We start from the raw sequence: 25,450 nt of genomic DNA, 5'->3' as shown, positions 1-25,450 counted from the left end.
TTAAATAACCTCTTTTATAAATTGCTTAAACATGGTTTTCTAAACCAAATTTTTTAAAATGTTAATTTATTTTAACATTGAAAACAGTTAAAACCCATAATAAGTTACATTTCATATAACTACCATACAAGTTTTCTAAAAATTATAATACTTACTGTGAAATGAGCTCTCTCCTCCATCACTTCATACCCAACAATTGGTACATGATAGTCTGTGTTACCATCAGGTGTAACTGATGAATAAGACAGTTGTGACGACATACTAGTTTCCTGTGTTGATCTTTCAGATGATACACCACTCATACTGCTGTTACTCCTAGAAAACAATGAGCTAATCTGACTCAGTGTTCCACCCATTATTTCTCCATTTATGATTTCATTGTCCTTTACACTGGCCTTATCATCTTCTTCTTGAACAATCTGTTCCTTGTGTTCCTGAGTTTGGCTTTCAAGTCCTTCTAATTTTGATGCATTTGTTTTTGGTACCCAAACACTGGCAATTGTAGCACAGGTATTTTGGGAGTTCCTATTAATATTATCTATACTGTGCTTATTAGTCTCATGTATTCCATAACATAATAATCTTTGTGGCCACAAACTGGTTTCAAATAAATCAATTTGGGCTGATTCTGTCATTGTTTACATGCCTAGTTCGACTTATTGCAGATACCAGATGCAACATTAAACTGTCACAGCTTTCAGCATCTCTGTGAATAAGCAATAGAAAAATATAACATGGTTTTTAAGTTATGATTAGTTATCTTTGATATTTTGGGTTATATTATTTCTCATAACTTTAAATATTTTTTTACCACTCATAAAAATTTATTTTTGATTGATTACACTAATTTTAATGCATTAATTATAATGTTAAAGCTGATTTAAATTTGTAGCTTTAAATTTGTAGATCTATGCAAATTACTTTGTTTTCTTGGCTTAGGATATATATTTTGAATTAATCTAAATCTTCAAAGCTGACCAAGGCTCAAATACAAGTAGTTAATTCTTCAATGGTTTCTTTTACTTTAATTTCTATTATATTGTGAATTGTTTTATAGTTTAATTGTTCTAGTTAGTTTCTTTATATTATGATCCATTTTATTAAATGTTAGTTACTTAGCTCACGTAATTAAGTAACAGCTGTTCATACAATTCATAATCAGTCAAGTTATATCTCATTCAAAAACTAAGATTACGAACTAACTTCACGTGCTCAAAAACAGGCAAAGGCCCGCCATGGCCAAGCGTGTTATGGTGTTCGACTAGTAATCCGAGGGTCGCGGGTTCGAATCCCGGTCGCACCAAAACATGCCCGCCTTTTCAGCCGTGGGGACGTTATAATATTATGGTCAATCTCACTATTTGTTGGTAAAAGAGTAGCCCAAGAGTTGGCGATGGGTGGTGACGACTAGCTGCCATCCCTCTAGTTTTACACTGCTAAATTAGGGACGGCTAGCGCAGATAGCCCTCGTGTAGCTTTGTGTGAAATTAAAAATATAATAATAAATAATAATCGTCAACTTAGAACATCTAGCGTGATCCGCGCAAAATGTGCAGCCTCACAACAAAGAGAAACACAAATCCAAATCCTAGATAAATAATAAGTAATCGTATTTTGTCATTATTACTTTATTTATACACAGCTCGAATGTTTTACTTGTTTCACATGTGTGTTTTGAATTACTTTTATCAGACAATTAATTTTAATGTGCACCCTTTAAAAACAGATAATATGTAAGAATTGGTTGGTGACGAAAGTTGTTTACAGAAAGGCAAAAAAAACTATGAATTAATGATCCAAAACAAATACAGTCTGGGTCTGAAATAAGAATGGAGAATATATGTAATAATAATTATTTGTTGATTACTTTTTGATTTGAGAAAGTCGTTAAATACGGTTTTGTTGTAATGATTCATTACAGTGTTGTAGTTTTTAAATATAAACAAAAAATCCTGAACCACGATAGTGGTTCATAATAGGGAACGCAAATAATTGCACAAAACATTAATAGACCATCGGGGGGTTGGGGAACTGAACAGTAAAGATTCAGTTCAAATAACGGTTTAAAACCTTTACAATTGACTGGTAAGGCTGAACATATAAAAATGCAAAAAAGACGGTATGCATGTCAGACTTGCAAGGAAAATAAAGTCCACTCAATATGGCATGTGTGTACTTATTACTATAATTCATCTCTTCACAGCCTACAACGAAAAGAACTTGGTATATTGTAAAATACTATATAAAGTTAGCTTTCTTACAAAATATTACTATTTTGAAGATTTTCAGTATTGACTAAAGAATAGAAAACATGTATAAAAACGACAAACATAAGAAAAAAATTACTTATATCCGACCTTTCGGCTTCCGCCTTTTTCTTCTGTATATGAACGTCACATGTTACCAAACTAATTTTAATTGGCAGGAATAGAAAACAAAATAACAGCTACAACAATACAACAGAAAAGTGTACGTGACAAAAATATAGTCGAACATTTCTGAGTCGTTAATTATAAAAACAGAAAGGAAAAAATAATAACAGCAACAAATTATAAAACTAATATTAATAATAAAATATTAAAGGGGGTAGGTATTGTATCTATTAATGGAAGGGTGTCTGAATTTGTTTGTTTCAGAAATTCGCATGAGGTTACACAAGAGTTTTGAACTCCGTAGTAGACCTAAGAAAGGTCATCTAGCAAGCCAACAGAGCCCAGATGAGGGTCCAAACAACTTACATGTTCTTGGAAGCAAACATTCCGAACGTACCGTACGCGGTCAACATAGAGTTTCGACTCCTAAACACTACATACCGTCTATATACTCTATAGGATTTGAGTTTTAATCCCATTAATCTTATAGAATGCCTATGGCTCTAAAACGTGTCACGTACCGCGGGACACGAACCTCGAAACTCACAGCTAACTGGCTACGTCCTTCGCCACTTCCCAGTAATGTTGAATACAATACGAAGTTGATCTTTCCACTCCGGAACCGTTTTCGATCAACCAGCATGTCCGAAAAAAAATATTTAAAGAAAACCCTCTGGTATTTGATACAAAGTTAGAGCTTTGTATACCAAACTTATTATTACTATGTATGATTATGAAACATGAAAAAACTAACACAAAAGCCAGGTAAGACAGTAAGACTCGTTTTTAATATATATTTCACCATAACAGCAAAAGCTCAACCTTATCTAATTCTTTTAAATATTTATCAATTTAATGGTTTTTATTTACGAAAATGGATTTTCAAAACATCCATTGTAATACGGCTTTGTAGTCCATACATGAAAATACAACTACACGAGTTCAAAAACCAAAACTTACTCCAGTCCGCATCAGAACTTTCCATTATTAAGCCCTTTTTCTATCCCCACACCTTGGTATTTGTTTAGATTATTAAATGGTAATGAATTGTCACAGGCTTGCAACACGCAAAGCTTGAAGGCGCGCGGTAACTGCAGCCTTTTGTATTACACGCACATCTAGCGACAGCAAAAGATCCGACCTAAGGATAAACGCGGTAGATAAAAAGTCGTTCGATTATACGAAAACTTGACAAGCAACTTTCACCGTACTTGTATGGTGTATTGATTACCTCAGCATGACTTGCAAGTCACGTGCGTTTGAAATATCAAATACTTCCCCAGTTCAATAAGCTAAGTTTCACAATGTATCCAAGACCGGAACATCATAAAATAAAAACGAGTATTGTTTCGTAAACCCCTCGGTTTATGTCAAATAGTGTTATAATTACTTTTGTTTTGATTACACAATGTTAACGTAAAAACCAAACCACATGAACATAAAATATCTTATTGGTAAGATATGCTTTAAAAAAAAAGTCACTTCTCTGATGTCATGTCTCACTTTATCCCTCATGAATCAAAACCCAAAGGTTCTGCGGTAATATGAGAGTGCATATTGTTTCATTTCACAAAAAAATTACACGAGAGCTTCATGTGGTAATCATTCTGAATTCTGAAGTGGTAAAGCAGCGAGTTAATGTCACCCACAGGTAACTCTTTTACCAACGAATAATGAGATTTACCTTTATAATATAACGCTTCTATGGCTTACAGGGTGAGTACGTTCGTTAACAGAGTTCGATCCCATGACTCATAGATTTGGAACAAGACTACAGAAATCTGTCGAATAAACTAAAGTTTCTGACATATCACAATAAGATGAGCCTCATTCAGAATTCATAAAACTGGCTTTACCAAATAAACAACTGATATATAAGCAAACACATTTCAGCTGTATCATACTGAAACAATAATATACCTGCGTTGTTTTGAATCCCAATATTACGTGACCAACTCTACAAACAGAGATACACATTAAATAGCATTTAAACAAATACCGTAACAATCAGTGATGTCCGATGACCGAAGAAGGTTGAAACGTTGTTCGCTCTTCTATGTAAAATATTTTCTCAACCCAAAAGAGCCGTTTTTGCATATATATTTGCATATATAAATACCGTAACATTACCAAAACCAGAACCAGCATTTAAACGTCTTCATTAGTGACGGTAATTCCACCAAATGTAAGGCCCGGCATGGCCAGGTGGTTAAGGCACCTCGACTCGTAACCAGAGGGTCACCGATTCGAATCCCCGTCATACCAAACATGCTCGCCCTTTCAGCCGTGGAGGCGTTATAATGTTAGAGTCAACCCCACTATTCGTTGATAAAAAAGTAACCCAACAGTTGGAGGTGGGTGGTAATGACTAACTGCCTTCCTTCTAGTTTTGCACTACAAAGTTAGGGACGGCTAGCGTAGATAGTCCTCGTGTAGCTTTGCGCGAAATTCAAATACAAACCATTGAATGTAAACTAAATATTAAAGGCTTCGATTCATTTTTATTTCGTGTAAAGCACAAATATACCATTAGGTTATCTTAATCATATCCACAGCGAGTATCGAACTTCAAGGTCCTCCAAAAATTACGGTAAATTACTAGTCAGTAAACATACAACTTCACACAAGAATAATATTCACACACATAAACACCACTATTTCACAATAAATGAATTCTTAAAAGGCCTTATATTTTTACTTGATAATACATTTGTGCAACATGGCCACGTTTTTAAACAGATACATAGAATTCAGCCTTATTTATAGTACATTCAACTTTACAGTTTTCAATAAAACGGACAGTTTCAACAATGAAATTATAGTTATCCAATTTCAAGCACGAATATTCCAAACAAGTTACAACAGTTTCAACTCCAGCTTATTTACCTTAGACATGTATGTCCCGACCAATTAACGATGTTAGGACTCATCAGCATAAATTTTATCTTTGTAACACTATTAATAATAATAATTACACATTAATACAAACAGTACAATTTTGGGCAGGCATCTAAGGCACTTCTTCAACCACAAAACTAGGACGAAAGTTTTATGCGTAGGGTTACTGACGTGATTTTCTTTTCCCGAATTTACAAACGAAAATCCTCAGAAGTTCCCTAATGCTACGAGGTCTGTTCAAAAAATACGCGGACTGTTTGAATTGCGCGGCTCTAGTTGGTTCCAGGGGAATCCGCTTGGTGTCGCTAGGTTCACACAGATCAGCTGATTACGACGCCATTTCCCGATTGCAGATATCTTCATTTGTGTATTATCTACGCGGTTTTAAGTGAAGTGCGATTTTTTCGTTTGGCGGATTTCAGAATGAATGACCTGAAGGAGCAACGACTTGCTGTGAAATTTTGTGTTAAACTTGGAAAATCTGCGACTGAAACTTTTGCTATGCTTAACACGGCTAACGGTGATGTTGCTATGAAGCGTACGGCATGTTTCAAGTGACATGAACGTTTTAAGGATGGTCGACAGTCCATTGAAGATGATGAGCGTCCTGGACGTCCTTCCACGTCAACTGACGACCCACACGTCGACAAAATCAACACCCTGGTGCGGGCAAATCGACGTCTGACTGTCAGGGAGCTTGCTGAAGAGTGTGGGATATCAGTTGGATCTTGTTGCGAGATTTTGACCGAAAAATAGAAGATGCACCGTGTTGCTGCGAAATTCAGCCCTCAGAACTCGTGAGTTTTTTGGCCAAACATTCAATCACTGTCCTTCCCCACCCCCACCCCTACTCACCTGACCTTGCTCCTTGCGATTTTTTCTTGTTCCCCAAACTCAAAAGACCCTTGAAAGGAAGAAGATTTGAGACGATTCCCGAGATTAAGGCAAATGTGACGAAGGAGCTGGAGGACATTACAAAAGAAGCGTACCAGGACTGTTTCAACAAGTGAAAACACCGTTGGGATAAGTGTGTGCGTTTGGGAGGAGAGTACTTTGAAGGGTTCCCAGACCTGTAATTTCTAACTAAAGTACATTTTGTTTTATGACGTCAGTCCGCGTATTTTTTGAACAGCCCTCGTATTCACTATCAATAAAAGGAACTAGGAAGCTCTTGATGGACAATCAGTTTCAGCTCACTTTTGTTCTCACGTTATGTCCAGCAAAGAAAGAAATAAGCATAAGGAGGTCAAAACCATTAGTTCCGAATTTCTCTACGGGGGTCACCATGCTCAAACACATCGACAGGAAAATGTGGAACGTCAAAAGGAAAGCAGGTCAAGCTTACACATTTCCACCTCACTTATACGCTTGTTGTTTTTCAGATACTCACGACATATAATTTATTATTTTAATTAAAATTTTAAAACGCATGCTTGAATAAAACACAAAATTTTTCATACAATAAAAGTATTAGTTTAAACTTTTGTTTTAAGCTTTAAGATAAATTCTGTAACGAGAGTCACAGCACGGAACTTGCACATAAATTCAACCATTTAAATTTACTTGGTACAAGATTAGCTTAATTATCCGTGCTTAAATTAATTAGATAGGAAAACAAAAGAAAATATCAAGTTTTTTTTTCTATTTATTTGTTACCACCAGGCTTGTATAACGACATATTTCTATTAGTCAACTGTTTCGTTTCGTTAACTAGAAATATATCGTTATAGACGCCTGGTGGTAACAAATAATTAAAGAAGCTGACATTGCAAAAGAAAGAAAGAAAGGAGTACAAATTAATAAAAAAATTAATTGTTTTGCAGCTTCAAACTTACCTGCTAGAAAACAATATCATGAAAAACATGTTTCAATTTCTTTGGAATGAATTTTTAGCTCTCATACACGAATGTGTCGAGTTCTAGCAAAAACTTCTCCCATGTACAACTAAATAGCTCTTATTCCCGCCGAAAGTAGTATTGTTACTGACCGCTAGTCTCACGTTTTACTCTGAGAATTGCGACAGGGAACAGTGAGGGACTCGGAGAGTGTTGAATGTTTCCCAGATTGTCCCTCATGGGAAAAGGCGGAGCAAAACGAACACAACGTCATTGGTTAGAGAGAAAAGATCACTCTCCCTTTTTATTTTTAGAGTTGTACCTCATGCCTAAATCTCGTCCATAAATTATAGACTTTTCAGAACATAATACTAGTTACAGTAGTAACTGAAAATGTAAATTAATTCTTCAGTTACAATTTTAGTTATTTTCACTATCATCAAAAATCTTCAGAGGACGAGAAAAACCAGATGTGGACGGACAAACAGCTAGAGGCGCAGATAGCCTAGTTGCTTTGCGCCATAAAACGCCAAATCAACCAACCAAACAACTAGAAGTTCAAGCAGCATTGTTGTAGAAAAAAAAATTTAAGTGAATGTTCTAGATCTGTTATGTAGGATACATATAACATTCCGGCTCATTCGACCAAGTGTCTCGTCTATAACGTAAATAACCGAACTTACAGTAAGACAAGCTGTTTAATTCTCTGACTTACACACAGAAAGTGTTTTACTGATAATTCTGTTTAACTCAGATTCTTAAAAGGAACCGACTGCACGGGGTTTAGGTATATATGTGGGAGGGGGCAAGCTTTCTTTGACCAAACGAAGCGAGGAAATGCACGCTACAGATACACTTATTACGGCCGGAGTCTAGGGCTCGCCTTAGGACCCTGGAAATTCTTGGGCTCTGGATGATATTTTATGCGTTATTCTGGTTTTCCCCAGAGTAATTTATCTAACTTTTGACAAACGTTTTCTGGGATGCCTTTTACACCACTATACTGTATATTACAAGAAAGTATACTGAACTGAAAATCCTAATAATATCCGTATATTTTACAATAACAAAATCACGTGCTCATATCTGATGTTACGACACTCATAGAAAAGAACGACTTCAAATAACCTTTTGATAAAATCGCGTGGATACTTTTGGCATGCGAAAAGGTAGTACAGAAACAGAATGAAAATAAAGATTCCACATTAAGACTGTTAGAAGTAATATTAAAAAGTAAAAAAGTAGAAGGTATTGAGAGTATATTTCTGAAACATTTTTTTAGCTAAAAATTAAATTTCAATCTTTTTTACAAAGGTGAGAAAAATAAAAGGCTAGTTCGCTTTAGTTTTCAATGGTTTTTAAAGGCGCGGTTTTGTGAGACTCCTATCAATACAATTCACCCAGTTTCCCTCACCGTCCGTCGTGAGCACGTGATGTAAAGTTCGCAGCTCACATTTTTCATACAACTATTATATTCTATGCACTTCTTTTTTTCCATATCACGAGGAAATCTTATAATATTTCCAAACAACAATATGGCTGAGTTCTATTTTCTTTCTTTTTTTTATGTATTCACATAAAACATCATCAAACCAGCGCATTGTTGGCATATCGCCCACAAAAGCTCACATTCATTACGGCCCAGTAAGCATACAGTACAGTCTTGACAAGTATACAGACGTCGCATCGCCCAGACATATTGTTAGCAGATGCATCTGATGTAAATACATCACTGGCTTTACCACGTCACGGCTCTCCCTGGTAAAATGTTTTTTTTTCATGTAACTTAAAAAAAAAACTTAAGACACAGTTGTTTCACTAGGGAATATCCCGAATTTTGTTTAAAATTAAACCCACCTTTATTCGTAAAACCATAGTGTAATTAAATAAATATCGTATCGTAGCTTATAAAAAAAGATAAAACAAAAACGTTTTTCTGTGATAATTCTTCTTCACACATGATATTTATTACAATAGGGGTGACTTTTATCAAGATAGTCTTACACACCAGTGCTTCTCAAACTATTCACGTTAAGTTTTCACAACACCTCACTCAACCTAGTTCAAAGTAAAAGATAAAAAGTACTGAATTAAAATGCAAATTTATTTATTATGACTTAAGTATACCTCAAACCACAACCAGAATAAATATAACAAAAAATAAATTATTCACCAAACTACAATTAGATCAAATATTACATTAATAACCAATGACTTTTTAGCTCGTCAATTTGTTGTATTATTGATAATACTCACTCGTCCCTGAGTGAATCAATTTCCCAGTTGTGAAGTACTATTATATACGATACAAAACAATACTTTAAAACCCACCCAGCCAGCTAGAGTTTATGTTTTCATGGTTCTATAACAAAGTGTAGTTACAAGCTATTATACAAACTATTGTCAGACACCAGGTGAACACCTTCCACTCGCTATTTTTTAGGAGTATGAAAAACGTTTTTCCCTATCTGTACTGTTATCTCTCTTCAATTGTAGTTTTACAAGGTTTGAATTGTGCTATTTTATTCGTAGTTTTCCGATTAATCAGCGTTAATCACAGTTATAACTTCCAAGATTTAGAGTATACTAACTGTAACAAACCAACAATACATCACTCTTTCTTGGCGCGTCAATTTAATATAAACTTTAGGCAAGGCTCTCGAAAGTTCGGTTGGCAAAAATATTTTACTTACACACATATTACTTTGCCGATTCTTAGACTCAAAAATTTTCTACAAATTTAGAGAATATGCAGGAATTTTGCAATGCACATTTAACAATACAAGTTACATGCACTTCTAAATATATAATATACTGAAACAAACATAGATGTTAAAATAAATACATAATAGTAAATCCGTTACAGTACTTAGGCACAAAGCTATACAGTGGGCTATCTGTGCTGCGCCCACCACAAATAGAAAAAAATGTCTGAAATGATGCTAAATAAAAATCTACACCTTTTTTTTTTATATACAAAGCTTTGATTTGAATATAACATTTAACTACGTGGCTTCAAACTTGCAATTATAGGAATACACAGATATGGATGTGAACAGTGTATCCTGCCATCTTGCGATAACCGTTTGGTTGTTCATTCTTCTGTTAGTCAAATAAGATAACGCCCCTATACTATAGCTGAATCTCTCTTCTCTTTTCTTTTTGGCCCGGCATGGCCAAGTGTGTTAAGGCGTTCGACTCGTAATCCGAGGGTTGCGGGTTCGAATCCTGGTCGCACCTAACATCCTCGCCCTTCCAGCAGAGAGGGCGTTATAATGTTACGGTCAATCCCTCTATTCGTTGGTAAAAGAGTAGCCCAAGAGTTGGCGGTGGGTGGTGATAACTAGCTGCCTTCCCTCTAGTCTTACACTGCTAAATTAGGAACGACTAGCTCAGATAGTCCTCGTGTATCTTTGCGCAAAATTAAAAAACAACCAACTCTTTTTCTCTTTTTCAATACAACAGCAACAGTGCAGTTCTTTAAAAAAATTTCAGTCGATTACATACAAAAACACTGCTTTTTAGTTGTGACAAAAAGAAACTTTTTCTGTTTACTAGCGTATGTATACAAGCCTCGGGATACAAAAATAGGCTGCTTGCGTTTATTTAGTTACTAAATTAAATTCATGTCATTTCGCATCTAGCACTAACTGCTAATAATAAATAATAATAGTAAATAAGTTAAAAACTGTATATTTAAAACAATCATTTTTAACTTATTTTTACGTAAAATACAGCTTATTACGGGGCTTTTTTTAATGTAAATGAAATAACGTTCAATATCTCTAGGATACATCTTAATTTCACTATTAAACCTTCGTCAGGAGCTATCGACACCCTAAGAGTTTTAATTTGATTAGAGGTTTGGTTTGGCTTGTTTTGAATTTCGTGCAGAGCTACACAAGGGAGCTATCTGTGTTAGCCGTTCCTAATCTAGCAGTGTAAAAAGAGAAGACAGCTAGTCATCACCACCCACTGCCAACTCTTGGGCTTTTACCAACGAATAGTAGGATTGACCGTAACTTTATAGCGCCCCCACGGCTGAAAGGACGAGCATGTTTGGTGCGACGGGGATTCGAACCCGCGACCATCAGATTACGAGTCGAACGCCTTAACCCACCTGGCCATGCCGGGCCTGGATGAGAGGACTTTTTACAATATCGATAGCGCCTGACGAAGCTGTAATGACGAAATAAATACTGAACTAGTAAAGATACATTCTGAAGATGTAGGTCATTATTTTATCTGTCTTAATTGCTATTGGTTTGAGCAGTTTACGTAAACAGAATAAACACTGCGTCTATTTAAATTATTTGATCTTCAATAAAAGAAAATGTGATTTAGAAGAAAAAAATCATTCTACCAATCAGGTTATTAGGTATTAATTGCAAGTTCTTTTCAATCCCAGAGTAACCGAGTCGAGAGTTCTTTTTCAATTTGAAAGTAACTGAGTTGAGAGTACTTTACGTTTCTCTGAGTTAGGCCTAGTATACTGTGTGTTCGTACTGTCAGGTTAATAAATTGCTACCAAGCTTGCTTACATTGCACCACTTAGTTTTCCAATTTCTTTGAAATCCACGGCTGAATCTTGCTTAATCTATACACATGAGACTTCATTAAGTTATTTCTCTAGTCGTCCCTCTTCATAGTAACTATTTAGTGGACAGGCAGGACTATCCCATCATAACATCGGAAAAAAATTCCGATTGGCAGTATTTAACTGTTGTCTGCGCCCAAGTTCGTATCATAAACACAACAGAGGTTCACAAAAATCGAAAGAGCATACATATCTGGTAAGGTAAGTATGCCTTTTAAAACAGTATATTATAGGAAGTTATAAGCAGTTAGTGAGAAATTTACCCTTGCTTGACGTTACATAAATATTCGAACGGGAAACAACACATTATAACATACCAGCAATAAGGGGCCATTTGGTACAGTTCAACGCTGTTGCTTCACACTTACATCTGAAAACATAAATACTTGAAGTCATCATTTACTATTCAGGAAATCAATGATTCTCCCCTTTAAACCCTAGTTGACAATCTCCAGCACTGCGGAAGGCAATTGATTTTGTATTCCAATCACTCGTGTTAAAAGAATAAAACTGTCTTACCTGAACCACAGATTTTCTTTTCTAAATCTTCAATTTGCTGTTTTCAGACTAAGCACCTATTGGTGTATATACTGTATTTCATTTTTTTTATGTTTCTTATTGTCATTATATTAGTAGTATTATCTATATCTGTAGTTTTATTTTTCAATTTGTACTTTTAGATACATACTGCTACGGTTCTAGTATTTTTTATAGTATTTATGCATCACGAGGCTAAATGTTTACAATCAGCGCTGAATTAATGCAATGGCTTATGGGGATGTAGTCCCTATGCCTCTAAAACTTTAGGAGCCACACAGACTTAAAACTATACACACAATTCAATCGATGGGCCACAAATACTGTTTTTGTCTAAAGATTTTCAAACTTTAGTAACCCGAAGATCCCTTTTAATTTTTTTTTACGGCCCCCTTACAGGACTCCAAAACGCTTAATCCAACACTGTATGCCATGCCACGTGTTACAATTGCAATCTGAGGAAGCCATGTTGTGTTTTAGGCTTAATGACAAGTGTTATTCAAGTGATTTATATTATGCGATGTTGTGCTAAATTTTGTAAACAAGCAGCCCTGTCAAATTTTTCAGAGGTGTGACGTAATTAAAGATTGTCGTAGTCAAAACATAATTCCCATTTTCAGTGTTCATTTTAAATAAAAATATATGTAGCACTAATTATTTGAGACTATATACATTTATATCAAACTGGATACACATATAGTAGCGAGAGAAAACGTGCAACTCAACATCCTTCAAATTAAGCAGCAAAGAGAAAACAAAAAGTGGGTCCCATATAACATTCACCAAGATTAAATCAAGTTTTAAAATTATTGTTTTTAATATCTTTAACTGGGCTACAGTATTAACAACTTTTATAACAGTTTTTACATATTATGTCTTGCCAACATAAGTTACAAAGTGAACTTTCTTTGTACATTATGTAGGTAATAATCATTATAAAAAATGTGTACGTCTTAAACACAGTATAATTGTAAAATGTATTTTATTTAGCGTTTAAATACCATATTCATGTGTCTGAGTAACAACGTACGTCAAACTTGATTGTTAGCGTTATAAGACTTCAGAGCTGAGGCAGGAGGGGGCTGGTAAACATTTGGCATCACAAACAGAATCTGATTATGAAAGACTTGATTTCAGATGCAAAGTGAATTTTTTATTATTTATATTTATATACATATTTTTAGTTTTTGAACTTTTATGACTCCGCTTCAACTTTAAGTGCTGGAGAGGCATTCTGACAGTAGAAGACCTTTGATTACGTAACATGAAGGTGGAAGTTATGCAACTGGGACTTCCTGATTGGCCTACCAGCTCTATTTGAGCTTCGAATGCTAAGTTCAAGCCCTATTGAACAGTCTTTAATACCTCGCCTTGTGGCCCGGCATGGCCAGGTAGGTTAAGGCGTTCGACTCGTAATCCGAAAGTAGGTTCGAATCCCGGTCGTACCAAATATGCTCACCTTTTCAGTCGTGGGGGCGTTATAATATGATGGTCAATCCCCTATTCGTTGGTAAAAGAGTAGCCCAAGAGTTGGCGGTGGGTGGTGATGACTAGGTGACTTCCCTCTAGACTTACACTGCTAAATTAGGGACGGCTAGCACAAATAGCCCTCGAGTAACTTTGCGCGAATTTAAAAAATAACAAATGGCTTCGGCTTGGTACGTATCAACATTTTGATTACAGGATCAAAACTAATTGAAATAATCATTGAAACAATGACAGCTAAAATCATACTTTTATTTTGGAACTATGTATGCATGTATTGGATATTATCATGCGAAATACACTTTGTACCTACTGTACACTGTTATTACCATACACAATATACTGTTTTACGCTCTGGACTATTATTATCAACGGTAATATTAAGTAACCATTATTATCATTGCAATCTTTTTAACAATAAATCGTTAAGAAATAAAACAGAGGAAATATGCAGTGTGTGTGTTGATAGGATAAAAGAAAACATTCAACTAAAAGGAGTGAAATACGAGACAAAATACACCTACTTTATTACTCCTCTGGTGTTTTCACATTTCCTCAGAGCAGTCAGAACTGAACTCGCTAGAACATACAAATCAAATCAAACAAAATGTCTCGCGTAGTTGCAGGAAATTTCACGTGTAATTTACTACGAGTTAACTGATATTTCTTCATACAGTACCTCGTCGACGTACATTAAGAGTCAAATCAAAGTTTCTTATTGTAAAATTATGTTCCACTCATACGATCTGTAAATTTAAACAAAGTATTAAAATAGCCGACGTTGAATATCATTCAGGCTGCGTTTACCCAATGTTTGTCACCCTCCAGTGACACAATGGCATGTCTTGGGACTTGGTACTACTAAAAATCAGGTTTCGATACCTTTGGTGGGCAGAGCAGAGATAACTTTTTGTGTAGCTTTGTACATAACAACAAAAAAGTTACTAAAAGTTTATAAGTGGCGCGCGTACTGGCCCTGTAGTGGAACTCTGGATTTTGGAGCTGGCAAATTGGGTTTCAACCTATGTGATTCAGAAATTATTCTCTTTTTTGTTTTAAAGCTGTGTGTGCGTTATCAGAGCGACAGTCAATCCTTTGGCAGAGGTGAAGTATAGTAGGGTAATGCTGATTGGATACCTTGTGGTTATTAGTTCAAAATTAGGGACAGCGGCAGCTAGGTTTAGTAGCTTTGCCACATTAATACAAATACATACAAAAGAAAAAACTTAAAAAGAAAGAAGCAAATTACAGTTGGCTAATATCAATCCTTCAGAATGAATGGAAACAAGATATTAGGGTGCAACATATTATATTTTTGTCAAAGTTATGCTCTGTTTTGTCAGCATTTTTATTTCAACTCGACTGAGGAGAAAATTGCCAACTACAGAAAGCCTCATTTTAGTTATTCGTGTATTGCGTGTTGATTTGTTACACACCATTGGTCGCGAATATCGAAAGCACTAATGTAAGGTACCGGAGCTCATACGAGCGATTTTTTGTTCGTCTTTAATTTGTAGTTGCGAGTAGACAAACAATAAACTGTGTCTACGTCAACATTTTCCTGATAACACCAAGGGTTACACATATTTAGATAAACAAGTGCACATATTCCACATGAATACTTCATTTTTTTTATGCTACGTTTCATCGTCCCAACACACCCTGTTTCCTGTAATCGAACATCAAGAGTACTAACCTATTGTTGCTGATTTCGCCAACACCACGAATAAACTTTAACCAATAAGACCAAACAAACAAGTAATTGAAATCAAATTTTTGAAAATTGTTTTAGGAATTTTGCGCAAAGCCACGCAAGTGCTATATCTATATAGTTATAATTTAAGAGTTGACAGAGCAGCACACACCGTTAATTATTGCGTTTCTCTATCTGTCCTGACCCGGCATGATCTGATACTTAGGGCGTCCGACTCGTAATCTGAGGGTCACGGGTTCGAATCCCCGTCACACCAAACATGCTCCCCTTCCAGCTGTGGGGACGTTATAATATTACGGTCAATTCCACTATTCATTGGTAAAAAGAGTAGCCCAAGAGTTAACGATGGGTGATGATGACTAGTTGTCTGCCCTCTAACCTTATACTGCTAAATTAGGGACGGCTAGTGCAGATAGCTCTCATTTAGCTTTGCGCGTATTCAACAAACTCTCTCTTCGAGTAGAGTGTACTTTTTCTTTGTTTATATTTAACCACAAAGCTACACGATGGGTTATCCGAGCTGTGTCCACCACGAGTATCAAAACCCGATTTTTAGCGTTAGTAGGAACACAGACATACTGCTGGCCACTGGGAAGCGCAAGAGGTTTGACAGCTACTAGTCCTTTGTACTTCCAAAGCCCCAAAGGGCGGAGGAGTGGGTTGCAAACTAGAAATAATCAAATTCACAATTTGGGCACTCCAAAAGCTAGGTAGCGAACAAACCTAACATAAACATTATTCACAGACTGTGTAAAATATACTTATCGATCGTATGTATATTGTATACTGAAAATTAAAATTCAGTAAGAATTTTTGTAAACATTTTTAAAACACCAGTGTATTGTATCACATGCGTACTATTCTTAGTAATTGTAGAATAATGTTGCATAATTATATCAGTTTCAAAATAATAAAATAAACAGAGGTCACTGGCTTATAGCATATGTCCAATTTCCAACACCCATCTTTACTCGAACCGTAACAATTCTTATAAAGGCAACTATACATAACTTAAAATGCGTATGGTTCGTTGAACTTTTCAAAGAATAATGATTTTTATTATTTAGATGTGAGCGACCTCTAGTAACAGTAAAACAGTCCAGCAGAAGCAATGGATCAATGTGTAATCTGTGTAAGTTTTTAGCTAATACCATACCCCGTTGCGCTCGACAGAATAAATGTATTCTTTACATTATTTATTTCGTTAAAAGGAAGCTACAATCAAAGCACAATAATGGTATACTTTAACAACTCAAACACACGGAAGTGACAGATGTTAAAATATTGAAAAACGTTACCTTGTTCCATTGTTACTCATTTCTCTACATGTATTATTTCAAATTCTGTTATCATTCATTTTCCACATGTTATTTCAAACAAATCAACAAGCAACACTATTTTAATTTTTGATATAATTACGTATCAAACCAAAATTAATCGGTTTTGGATGAAGCCCTAAGGGAGAGGGGGGTGCGTAAAAAAATTATTACAAGAGTTTTTTTTAAAGTTATAATGTGAAATTTATGAAAAATTAGAGCTATAACTAAGTGTCAACTTCCGGTGGTTCTATAGAAGAATATGCTATTATGCAACTTACCCATCATGCTTGATAAAATAAACATTTCACTTTGAAGTGCACGTGACAATTAATTTTTTCTTGCGAATTTTTGTCCCTTATTTCCCTTTATCTGTGGTCAGTTGTAGATTTCCTGCTTTTGTTGATACTTTCAACAATGTGATTATTAATTTGTTAGGTACGTCCACAATGTAATTGTTGATATGTTAATACCGTTCGCAGTGTAATATTTGACTGATGAATTTCTGGCTGCTGATATAAAATATGACGTTACCATTAACTTCAACTTGTAAACGAATTAGATTAGAAATTTTGTCAAAGAAATAAAACGCGGTTAACGATTTGACAAAGCACACAAAAGATATTGAAACCGCAACGTCAACATGTTTGGCTACAAAATATTGGGTTGAGGAATAATTCGTGAGCGTTTTTTCAAGTTAAAAAAATATATTCATAAATGAAACGCTTTCGCAAAATATTTCATGTCATTTAGTAGATAATGTTTTGCCCTAATAGATGGTGTGTTTGATTTTCATATTCTTTAATTTTTGCTTTCATTTTCAGCTCATTAAATGGAATGTCAAGTGGACAAAATCGAGCATTTTAGACACCATCTGCTTTTCGCATTTAATTTCTTGCAATTTCGTTTAAAACAATGCATACTATATACCTAGGTATTACATGAAATTAAGTATCATAATAAATGTTTTGGGTGTAATATGTTCATGCATTGAAGTATTGTAAGTCTTGCATGTAATGCTTGAATGAAATTATTTAAAAACGCTCACGCATTATTCCTCAACCTAATATTTAGACGATGTCAAAGTTCTGAGGAGCAAATCCTACCATAATTTGAATTTATTTGTAATTAAGCACAAAGCCACACAATGTGTTATTTTGGTTTTACCCATAATGGGTATGGAAACCAGGTTTCTAGCGTTGCAAGTTCGCAAACATGCCACTGCACCACTGAACGAGAATGGTTTAAGAAACCTACATTTAGTTCCGCCAGTATGTTTCAATGAACTACGAATGTTTTGTGATGTGTCAGGAAGTTAGTTTTCATTTAAAATGTACAGATTTCATACCTCCAGCGATGGTTAAATATAGTTCATCACTGAGGGGTGGCAGCTAGGGGCACTGATGGGATATCACGTTTTCTGTTTCATTATTCGTGGTACACATGAAATGTTTGTACTTTAATCCATAATTGGTGCACTTGGGATAAAAACAAACAACATTTACACTGAAAACCGATAAATTATTACTTATTCAATTTTATTTCGTTTTCTGTTTTGGAATTTCGCACAAAGCTACTCGAGGACTATCTGTGCTAGCCGTCCCTAATTTAGCAGTGTAAGACTAGAGGGAAGGCAGCTAGTCATCACCACCCACCGCCAACTCTTGGGCTACTCTTTTACCAACGAATAGTGGGATTGACCGTCACATTATACGCCCCCACGGCTGGGAGGGCGAGCATGTTTAGCGCGACGCGGGCTCGAACCCGCGACCCTCGGATTACGAGTCGCACGCCTTACGCGCTTGGCCATGCCAGGCCATTTCGTTTTCAAATCAGGTCAATTGGTTTTATTTTTCACGCCATGTTTATCTGTACTTTGAAGACAGACACATATTAAATGTCTTTGTGTCACTTGTTACGATAAAAAAATAAAATGTTATTTAAATAATCAAGTCCAGTGGACATGAATTAATTTAGAAACTTTCAATCTTTATATCGTCAATAGCGTAATTCTGAACAAACCCAAAACCTGATAAACCAAGCCTCACGAGGGTACATTACCACTTCCACTTTGCTGCTCCTGCAATTAAGTCAGTCACAGTGTAGTAAATAGTGAGAGTGATCATGAGATTAACTAATCCAATCAACACCCGAGCAACGTTGGCACGTGACAAAGTATGACTTGCTTACACCGTCAAAAAATAAATGTTAGTTGAACAGTTGATCTGTTCCCTTTCGTTACGTAGTAAGTTTTTTTCATAAATCTGTAAAGAGTTATGAAGTACCTATGATAAATAAATGACGTAACCAAAGAGAAACGACAACAGCAGTAATATATGTACAATTTATTTATTAAATATGCAAATCAAATATTGGGAAATATCTCCTCTCCATGATTAAGTAGTTAGCTTGAGGGCTAATGACCCCTTCAGTTGACACAAAACATTGAGCTCATCGAGAAACTTTCACATGAAACAACCCACACACAGGAAAAGCCAAGCTAGTTCAGTATGATTAACAATCATGAAATCTATTACTTCTTAAATTTCAGACTGAATCTCATGCTGTGACAATGAATTCTTGATAACCTGAAATACGAAACAGGTCAAAGGTGCATCAGACCACACCAAATATTCAAGAAGGACCACACAATAAAATAAAGAAACGTTTGTCCTTTGTGTACTGGAATTTATAATTTAATTTGCTTATGTTTTACATGCTACAAAATGATAACGTTGTATCAGCTTATACGTAAACTTCTTGTGAAGACTTATCTGTGTACACGTGTACATTACTCGCACACGAGAGTCGAACAGCACGTGGAAAATGATTAACCCACAAGAAACGTAATAAATATCAAAACGTAACATAAAGACATTAACGTTGCATTTGGCCTTTCAAGGCCGTCTTTATACGTGTGTCACTGAGAATAGCGAACGTTTAAATACACTCTTTTTTTTTTTTCAAGAGATAACCGATACCTTCTCAAACTCCTGGAAAGTGATGACTTTTAAGTCTTGCCATAAGTCAATCATTCCTTCAGAAAAATAAAAATTCCCCAAATGTTTTTTTTTTTACTCTCGCTTCACTAGCTTCGGAATGTAGTACAAAGTTAAGGATCTCCTGGATAAAACTGCAAACTTTTTAAGGTTACCTTTTACCCCACTGACGCTGGAACAATTTTTATAATGGAAACGCTGAAAACGTTTATTTTATGGCAGCCATGCCCAGTAACTCTTAATATTAAACCAGGGGCGCTGCCGTACCTTCAGCACATCTGGTTCCCTTGTCTTACTCTCTTAGTGTGAAAATAAAATCAGTTAAGATTCCATTTAGGTGGTTCGTGGGTGTTCTCATTCTGTGATCCACGGGTTCAATTCGGGTTGTTCGTGTAAAGATTACAAAAGGGTTGTTGCTTGTCAAATTTCTAGCAAAGCTTCACCATCGCTAGCTGCCTAACTTCGAAGTGATAGACTTCCTTCAGGGCAGGTATTGAATATCACTCATCGCCAACTCGTGGGCTACCTCACTGAATAGTCACTTTCATAATACAGATAATAACTTCTGAATAAAATTAAAGCCATTTATCTGTTATTAAGCACAAAGCTTTACAGGGTGTTATCTATGCTGTGCCTGTCACGGGTATCGAGGCCGATTTCTAGCGTTACAAACCAATAGACTTAATGATGAGCCTCTAGGGTACATGAAATGGATTGAATGTGTTTTATTTGAAATTCTTTAAGGAGCCAGTATTCGTGGGAGGTCACGAGGTAAAATAAACACATTTTTTTTCATTATATATTCATCAGTATTTTCTGCTATTTGCAATTTAAAGCACCCATACTTCTGTAGGCCAGAGCGCGACCCACGGATCCACAGTGCAATACATTAACCACTAGCTAGGCCTCACTCGATCATACGGAAAGTGGTAAAAGGAAGTCTAAAGAACGGATCACGCTGTGATTCGCTAAAAAAATAACAAAAATAAAAAATTTAGTTCGTCCACGAATAGATAAGTTGGAGGATCTATTAATTGAGAGACATTTACAAATCCACGCAAGATAAATCCTTCCATTCCCTGAATCATTCCAATATATCTAAAACTGTTCCAATAAGTCAATATCATATTTCAAGTACGAAAGCTACAACTATGCATGGTGCTCCAAATGATGCTTGGTTTGACCAGTAATAAATATTTACTGTTATACTGGGACAATTTTATTCAGCCACATTACTGATGTAGCTTCCAACTATGTTAAATGCGTTATTCAAATTATAACAATTCTGATGTAATAATTAAAGTACTTTTCTCAAATACTTGTCCAATTCACCAATTGAGCTAAATCGTTCTATAATGCCCTACATCATTATTATTACAGCTAGAAACATCAAAGATTGTCATAATTAAGCTTTACTAATTTACTAATGATACTCCTGTCAGTTTTATTTATGTAAACAAAAAAAAGCAAAGAAACAAGCACTTACTCCTGAGGCGCTCCACCAATAACAAAGATCCAATTTGACAGGACTTCATTAATATTTTTATTTATTTATTCCCATTTTATGGGAATATTTTTTTCTTTAAAGCGAAGAAAGATTTACTAACTAACATGAAACTCAATCTTTTTTTTTAATCAAGGACAACAACGTATGTTTTAGGCTAGTTTATTTTTGAAACAATTGTTTCTTTTGTTGACATTTAAACCAACAGAATGACGAAAAATAATTTTATTTAAGGGCTGTTTGATATTATTGTAGAAACACAACTCACAAAAGTGATAAATAAGCTGATATACACTGAAAAGTTTAAAATAGATACTTTATTAGTGAAGGCACATGGATAATGACGTACAATCTACGTATTGCGATGTATAAATCGGTGTTATGTGCAATCTTAAGTCAAACAACACTTGCAGAATGTTATTTTCAACACAAACACCGATATGCAAATATATTCTACTTAAATAAATATATATTTATTAAATAAAGTAAAATTTAGTCATTTGTTACTTATTAACGGAGAACATTAGTAACGAGACGGTGTTTTAAGCCTAACAGCATCACAAACATGGCCTTAAAAAGTTAAAACGATAGTATTGAAAATAACGATTTATACTCTCACTTTACCAAGAATTCGTAATACGATAATTTAAAGAAAAGTGTTAAAAATCTTGGTTGTGAAGTTAAACATCATTTTCTATAACGTGAGAGTCTGTTATACTTAGTATCAACTAAATATATTTGTACATTTTACTTTTTGTCTTATCGTTTCTAATATTGAACAAAATGCTTCATAGACAGTTGGTTAAAAGTACAATAATACGAAATTTAAATTATATTTAATACAAGAGATATATACTGTCATTAATGAAACAGTTAAAAAGCGTGTAACATTAGTTATTATTAAACCTTCTAATTCGTGCCAAGTAGTTTAAATATATATATATACACACACACATATCACATATTGCGTCAACTGTGGCGTTACGTACCACACTATGAAATCAGAAATGTACTTACGTAATGTTCTTCCTTAAGCAATTCATGTCGTTTATGATCCTAATTATCATAAATCTCAATGAATAAAACTGAGACACGATAACTCTGTTCCATTAAATTATTTATCAATACAATAAAGACGGCCTTATTATAATGCCGTGCAATTATAAGTTAGTACGCAGGTAAGCCTACAAGAAAGTGGGTACAGGTTATGATAGCAATACTTTAGTACCAACAAAGATAAAGAATTGTTAAAATTACTTACAACTACGGAACCGCTCTGGTGACGTGATGCCCAGTGTAGCGTTCATATACCATTTTTCCCAGCTGAGAGAAGACACACATATGCGTTATTGTAATTTCACCTGGATATAGTTGGCATACAGTGACTAATACCTGCTAGCTTCTACATTCTTCGCTTCATTACGGAACAACTCAGTGCAGTTTGCACGCAAACATAAATAAATAAATAAATAAATAACTCCTCTCTTATGTTAGCAACTGAACCACTTAAGAAAATGAGAGTGCTGTTAATTAACGAGCATAATTTCGAGTTACATTTGAAAAGAAGTAATAAAAAAAAGATGATATTACTAAAATATATGTAAAATAATGCGCATGCGCAAAAACACGTTAGGCTAGAATTACATTTGATTTCTCGATCTTAAAATAAGTACTGAATCGAGGAGAAAAATATTACTTCAAGGCAAGGACGGATTAAAGGTTTTATTGGTTCTAGGCTTTTCAACCGACAGAAACTCCCTCTAAACAGAACCTATACGTGCAATACATTTAAAGTCATAGCTTTGTATGAAACCCTGGGCTTCATCCCGGTAAGCCTACGTCTTAATCCGGGTGTTGCTTCAAGGTATTATAATGATAATAATAATATGTTTATATTCAAATCTGTCGCTTGTCTGTCTGGCTTCATTGTACGTAAAATATGTATTTGCTAATGCAGCAAACTCGCATACGAGAAGAGGTAACAGGCCTTGAAAGATGACTACTCACTAAGCTAGAGTGAACACTTCTGTAAGCCTAGGCTACAAGAATGCGATAATAAACCATTGATGTCTCTAGAGCAATATTTAAATATTGCTGTAACGACCCATTTCCTATTTCTACTAACGTAATGAAATTTGAACCTCGCCATCTAGTGGCTGTTTGATAGCATTTACTAAGCCACCTATTTAACAGCACACTTTAGATATGTTGAAGGAGGGAGTAACGTACATTGTGTATTGTTTAAGCTTTAGTGTGTTAGGTATGAAAGACTTAATTAAAGTTTTACGCGAGTGTTAAATTTAGTTACTTTTTAAAGGCGGTATAGTTCATTTCAGGTTTATTTACATGACTGTGCGAATCACAGATTAAGTAGTTCGACTACACGAATTAGCAACTGTTGTACTATTGCGTCATGTCACTCGAAATTTCTAAGTTTATCTCGAATATTATTACATTATATCTCATAGTGTTTGGAATGTTTTAGGCCTCACTTGGACTATCTGCTGAGTCCTCCAATGGAGATTAAGTAAGACAAAGTTTTATAAAGATAGTTGATAAAAGTTTCTCATCCAAACTTTTAACATTATATTTTGTGAAAGTTTTTGGTTCTTTTTACTTTATTTTGCATTTCATAAGCTTTTAATGTTTCTGTATTCTTAACATTTACGTGTTTTTTTTACTCCACATTCTTTTGTTAAGTTAATAACTTCTTTGCTATTATTAGTCTTGATTTTTCGTATCAATACCACTTTATTAAAACACGTATCTTTATTGTTAAGCGCAAATCTATCTGCGCTCTTCTCACCAGGAGTATCGAAAGTCAAATTTCAGGGTATTAGCCCTCAGAGTTACCGAGTGACTCAAAACATAGAGTCATGTTGTCACGTGCAGATTTAGTCTGGTGTAATGTAAAAAAAATATTCTTATATTTACTTGTTTGTTATTTAGCGCTAAGGTATGCAATGGGCTATCTGTTATTTTCCACTACGGGTATACAAACCTGGTTTTGAACGTTATAAGCCTTCAGACTTACCGCTGTGCTATTGATGGAGGAGGGACAGTATTGTTATGATATAATGTATGTCGTATTTTGTAACATAAAGTTGTGAAATAGTAACTAATGCGAGTCCAACACCATGAATTTTGTTTTTACAGTAACAGGGTGCGAACCGTGTATCTTCAGTGAAGCATGCTACCCAGCAGCACTCGGTCCAACAAATGACTCAACACGTTATTTATAATTGTAAACAAGAGACACTATTACTGTTTTACCCATAAAGCATATATAATAATTGTATTTCACTTACAAGTATGTCGTATACCAAGATAGTTTGTTTATTTGTTGTTAACCTGCGCAGTGGGTTATATGTACTACTTTCTTAAAGTAATAAATGATTTACAAAAATTAGAAACAAACTGTCCGATAAAACCTCTTTTTTTTTTTTTTTCGGTCACGTAACTGTTGCAGGAGTATAATTTGCTTGTTTAGTTGCAAAGCTCTCCAGTGACACAGCGATATTTTTACGAACTCGTAACGGAAGAAACCGAGTTTCCATACTCTTGGTGAGCAGAACATAGATAGCCCAATGTGTAGCTTTGTGCTTAATTACAAACAAAGCTACGCAATGGGAAATCTGCACTCTGTCCACCGCGCGGAATCGAACTCCAAATTTAACATTTGTAAACTTACCACTGATCAATCAGGGTCAGCACGAGAGAAAACTAAAAAAAATTATGGAATTTTGGAAACGGCAAGTTTAGGTGTTTTACTGACGCAAATTATTTGTTGAAAACTAAAAGTGTTGTCTTAAAGATAACTCAGAGTTACGTTATTTTATGGTAAAACCGATTTCCTAACAAGTATGAAACAGGTAATCCCGTAAAATAACCTAAAATTCGATCAAGCAACAAGGGGAGTGTTTTGTGTTTCACAACTTAATTTAGTTTTTTTCAAATGTGGTATAACAAGACTGAACAAACGTAACTAAAAAAAACAAACAACTCTTCCTTATGAGAAACGACCAGTAAATACAGTGTACTTACTTATGTAAATGGAATCATTGCTGCTTCTACTAGTGTGTATTTAGCTCCAAGGTTTTCTTGTTCTCAGGATTAATTAACGTAGAACTGAGATACAATTACCTTGAAGAATGTTTTATTTCCATGATCTTTTGAAAAAAACTGGCTCAAGA

The 25,450-nt window shown here is 35.0% G+C and overlaps 1 protein-coding gene across 6 annotated transcripts in view; it reads right to left on the bottom strand.

Moving 5' to 3' along the window:
* Nucleotides 1-22,734, bottom strand: part of LOC143239455 (uncharacterized) — a 38,031-nt gene extending 15,297 nt beyond the window's left edge. Inside the window, exons 1-2 of one of the 6 annotated variants that reach the window (XM_076480535.1) lie at nt 22,519-22,734; nt 156-706 (exon numbers count right to left, since the gene is read on the bottom strand). In XM_076480535.1, coding sequence (XP_076336650.1) covers nt 156-635 — 480 coding nt within the window. In that variant the 5' untranslated portion in view covers nt 636-706; nt 22,519-22,734. Of the gene's footprint in view, nt 1-155; nt 707-2,357; nt 2,393-3,332; nt 3,537-7,105; nt 7,403-22,274; nt 22,477-22,518 lie in introns of those variants that run through there. The other 5 variants (XM_076480537.1, XM_076480536.1, XM_076480539.1 and 2 more) reach the window with 5 other exon arrangements.
* Nucleotides 22,735-25,450: the final 2,716 nt, after the last annotated feature.

This window comes from Tachypleus tridentatus, chromosome 13, assembly GCF_004210375.1.
Source record: "Tachypleus tridentatus isolate NWPU-2018 chromosome 13, ASM421037v1, whole genome shotgun sequence".
Taxonomy (NCBI): Eukaryota; Metazoa; Arthropoda; class Merostomata; order Xiphosura; family Limulidae; genus Tachypleus; species Tachypleus tridentatus.
This window is presented reverse-complemented; position numbering and strand designations above follow the sequence as displayed.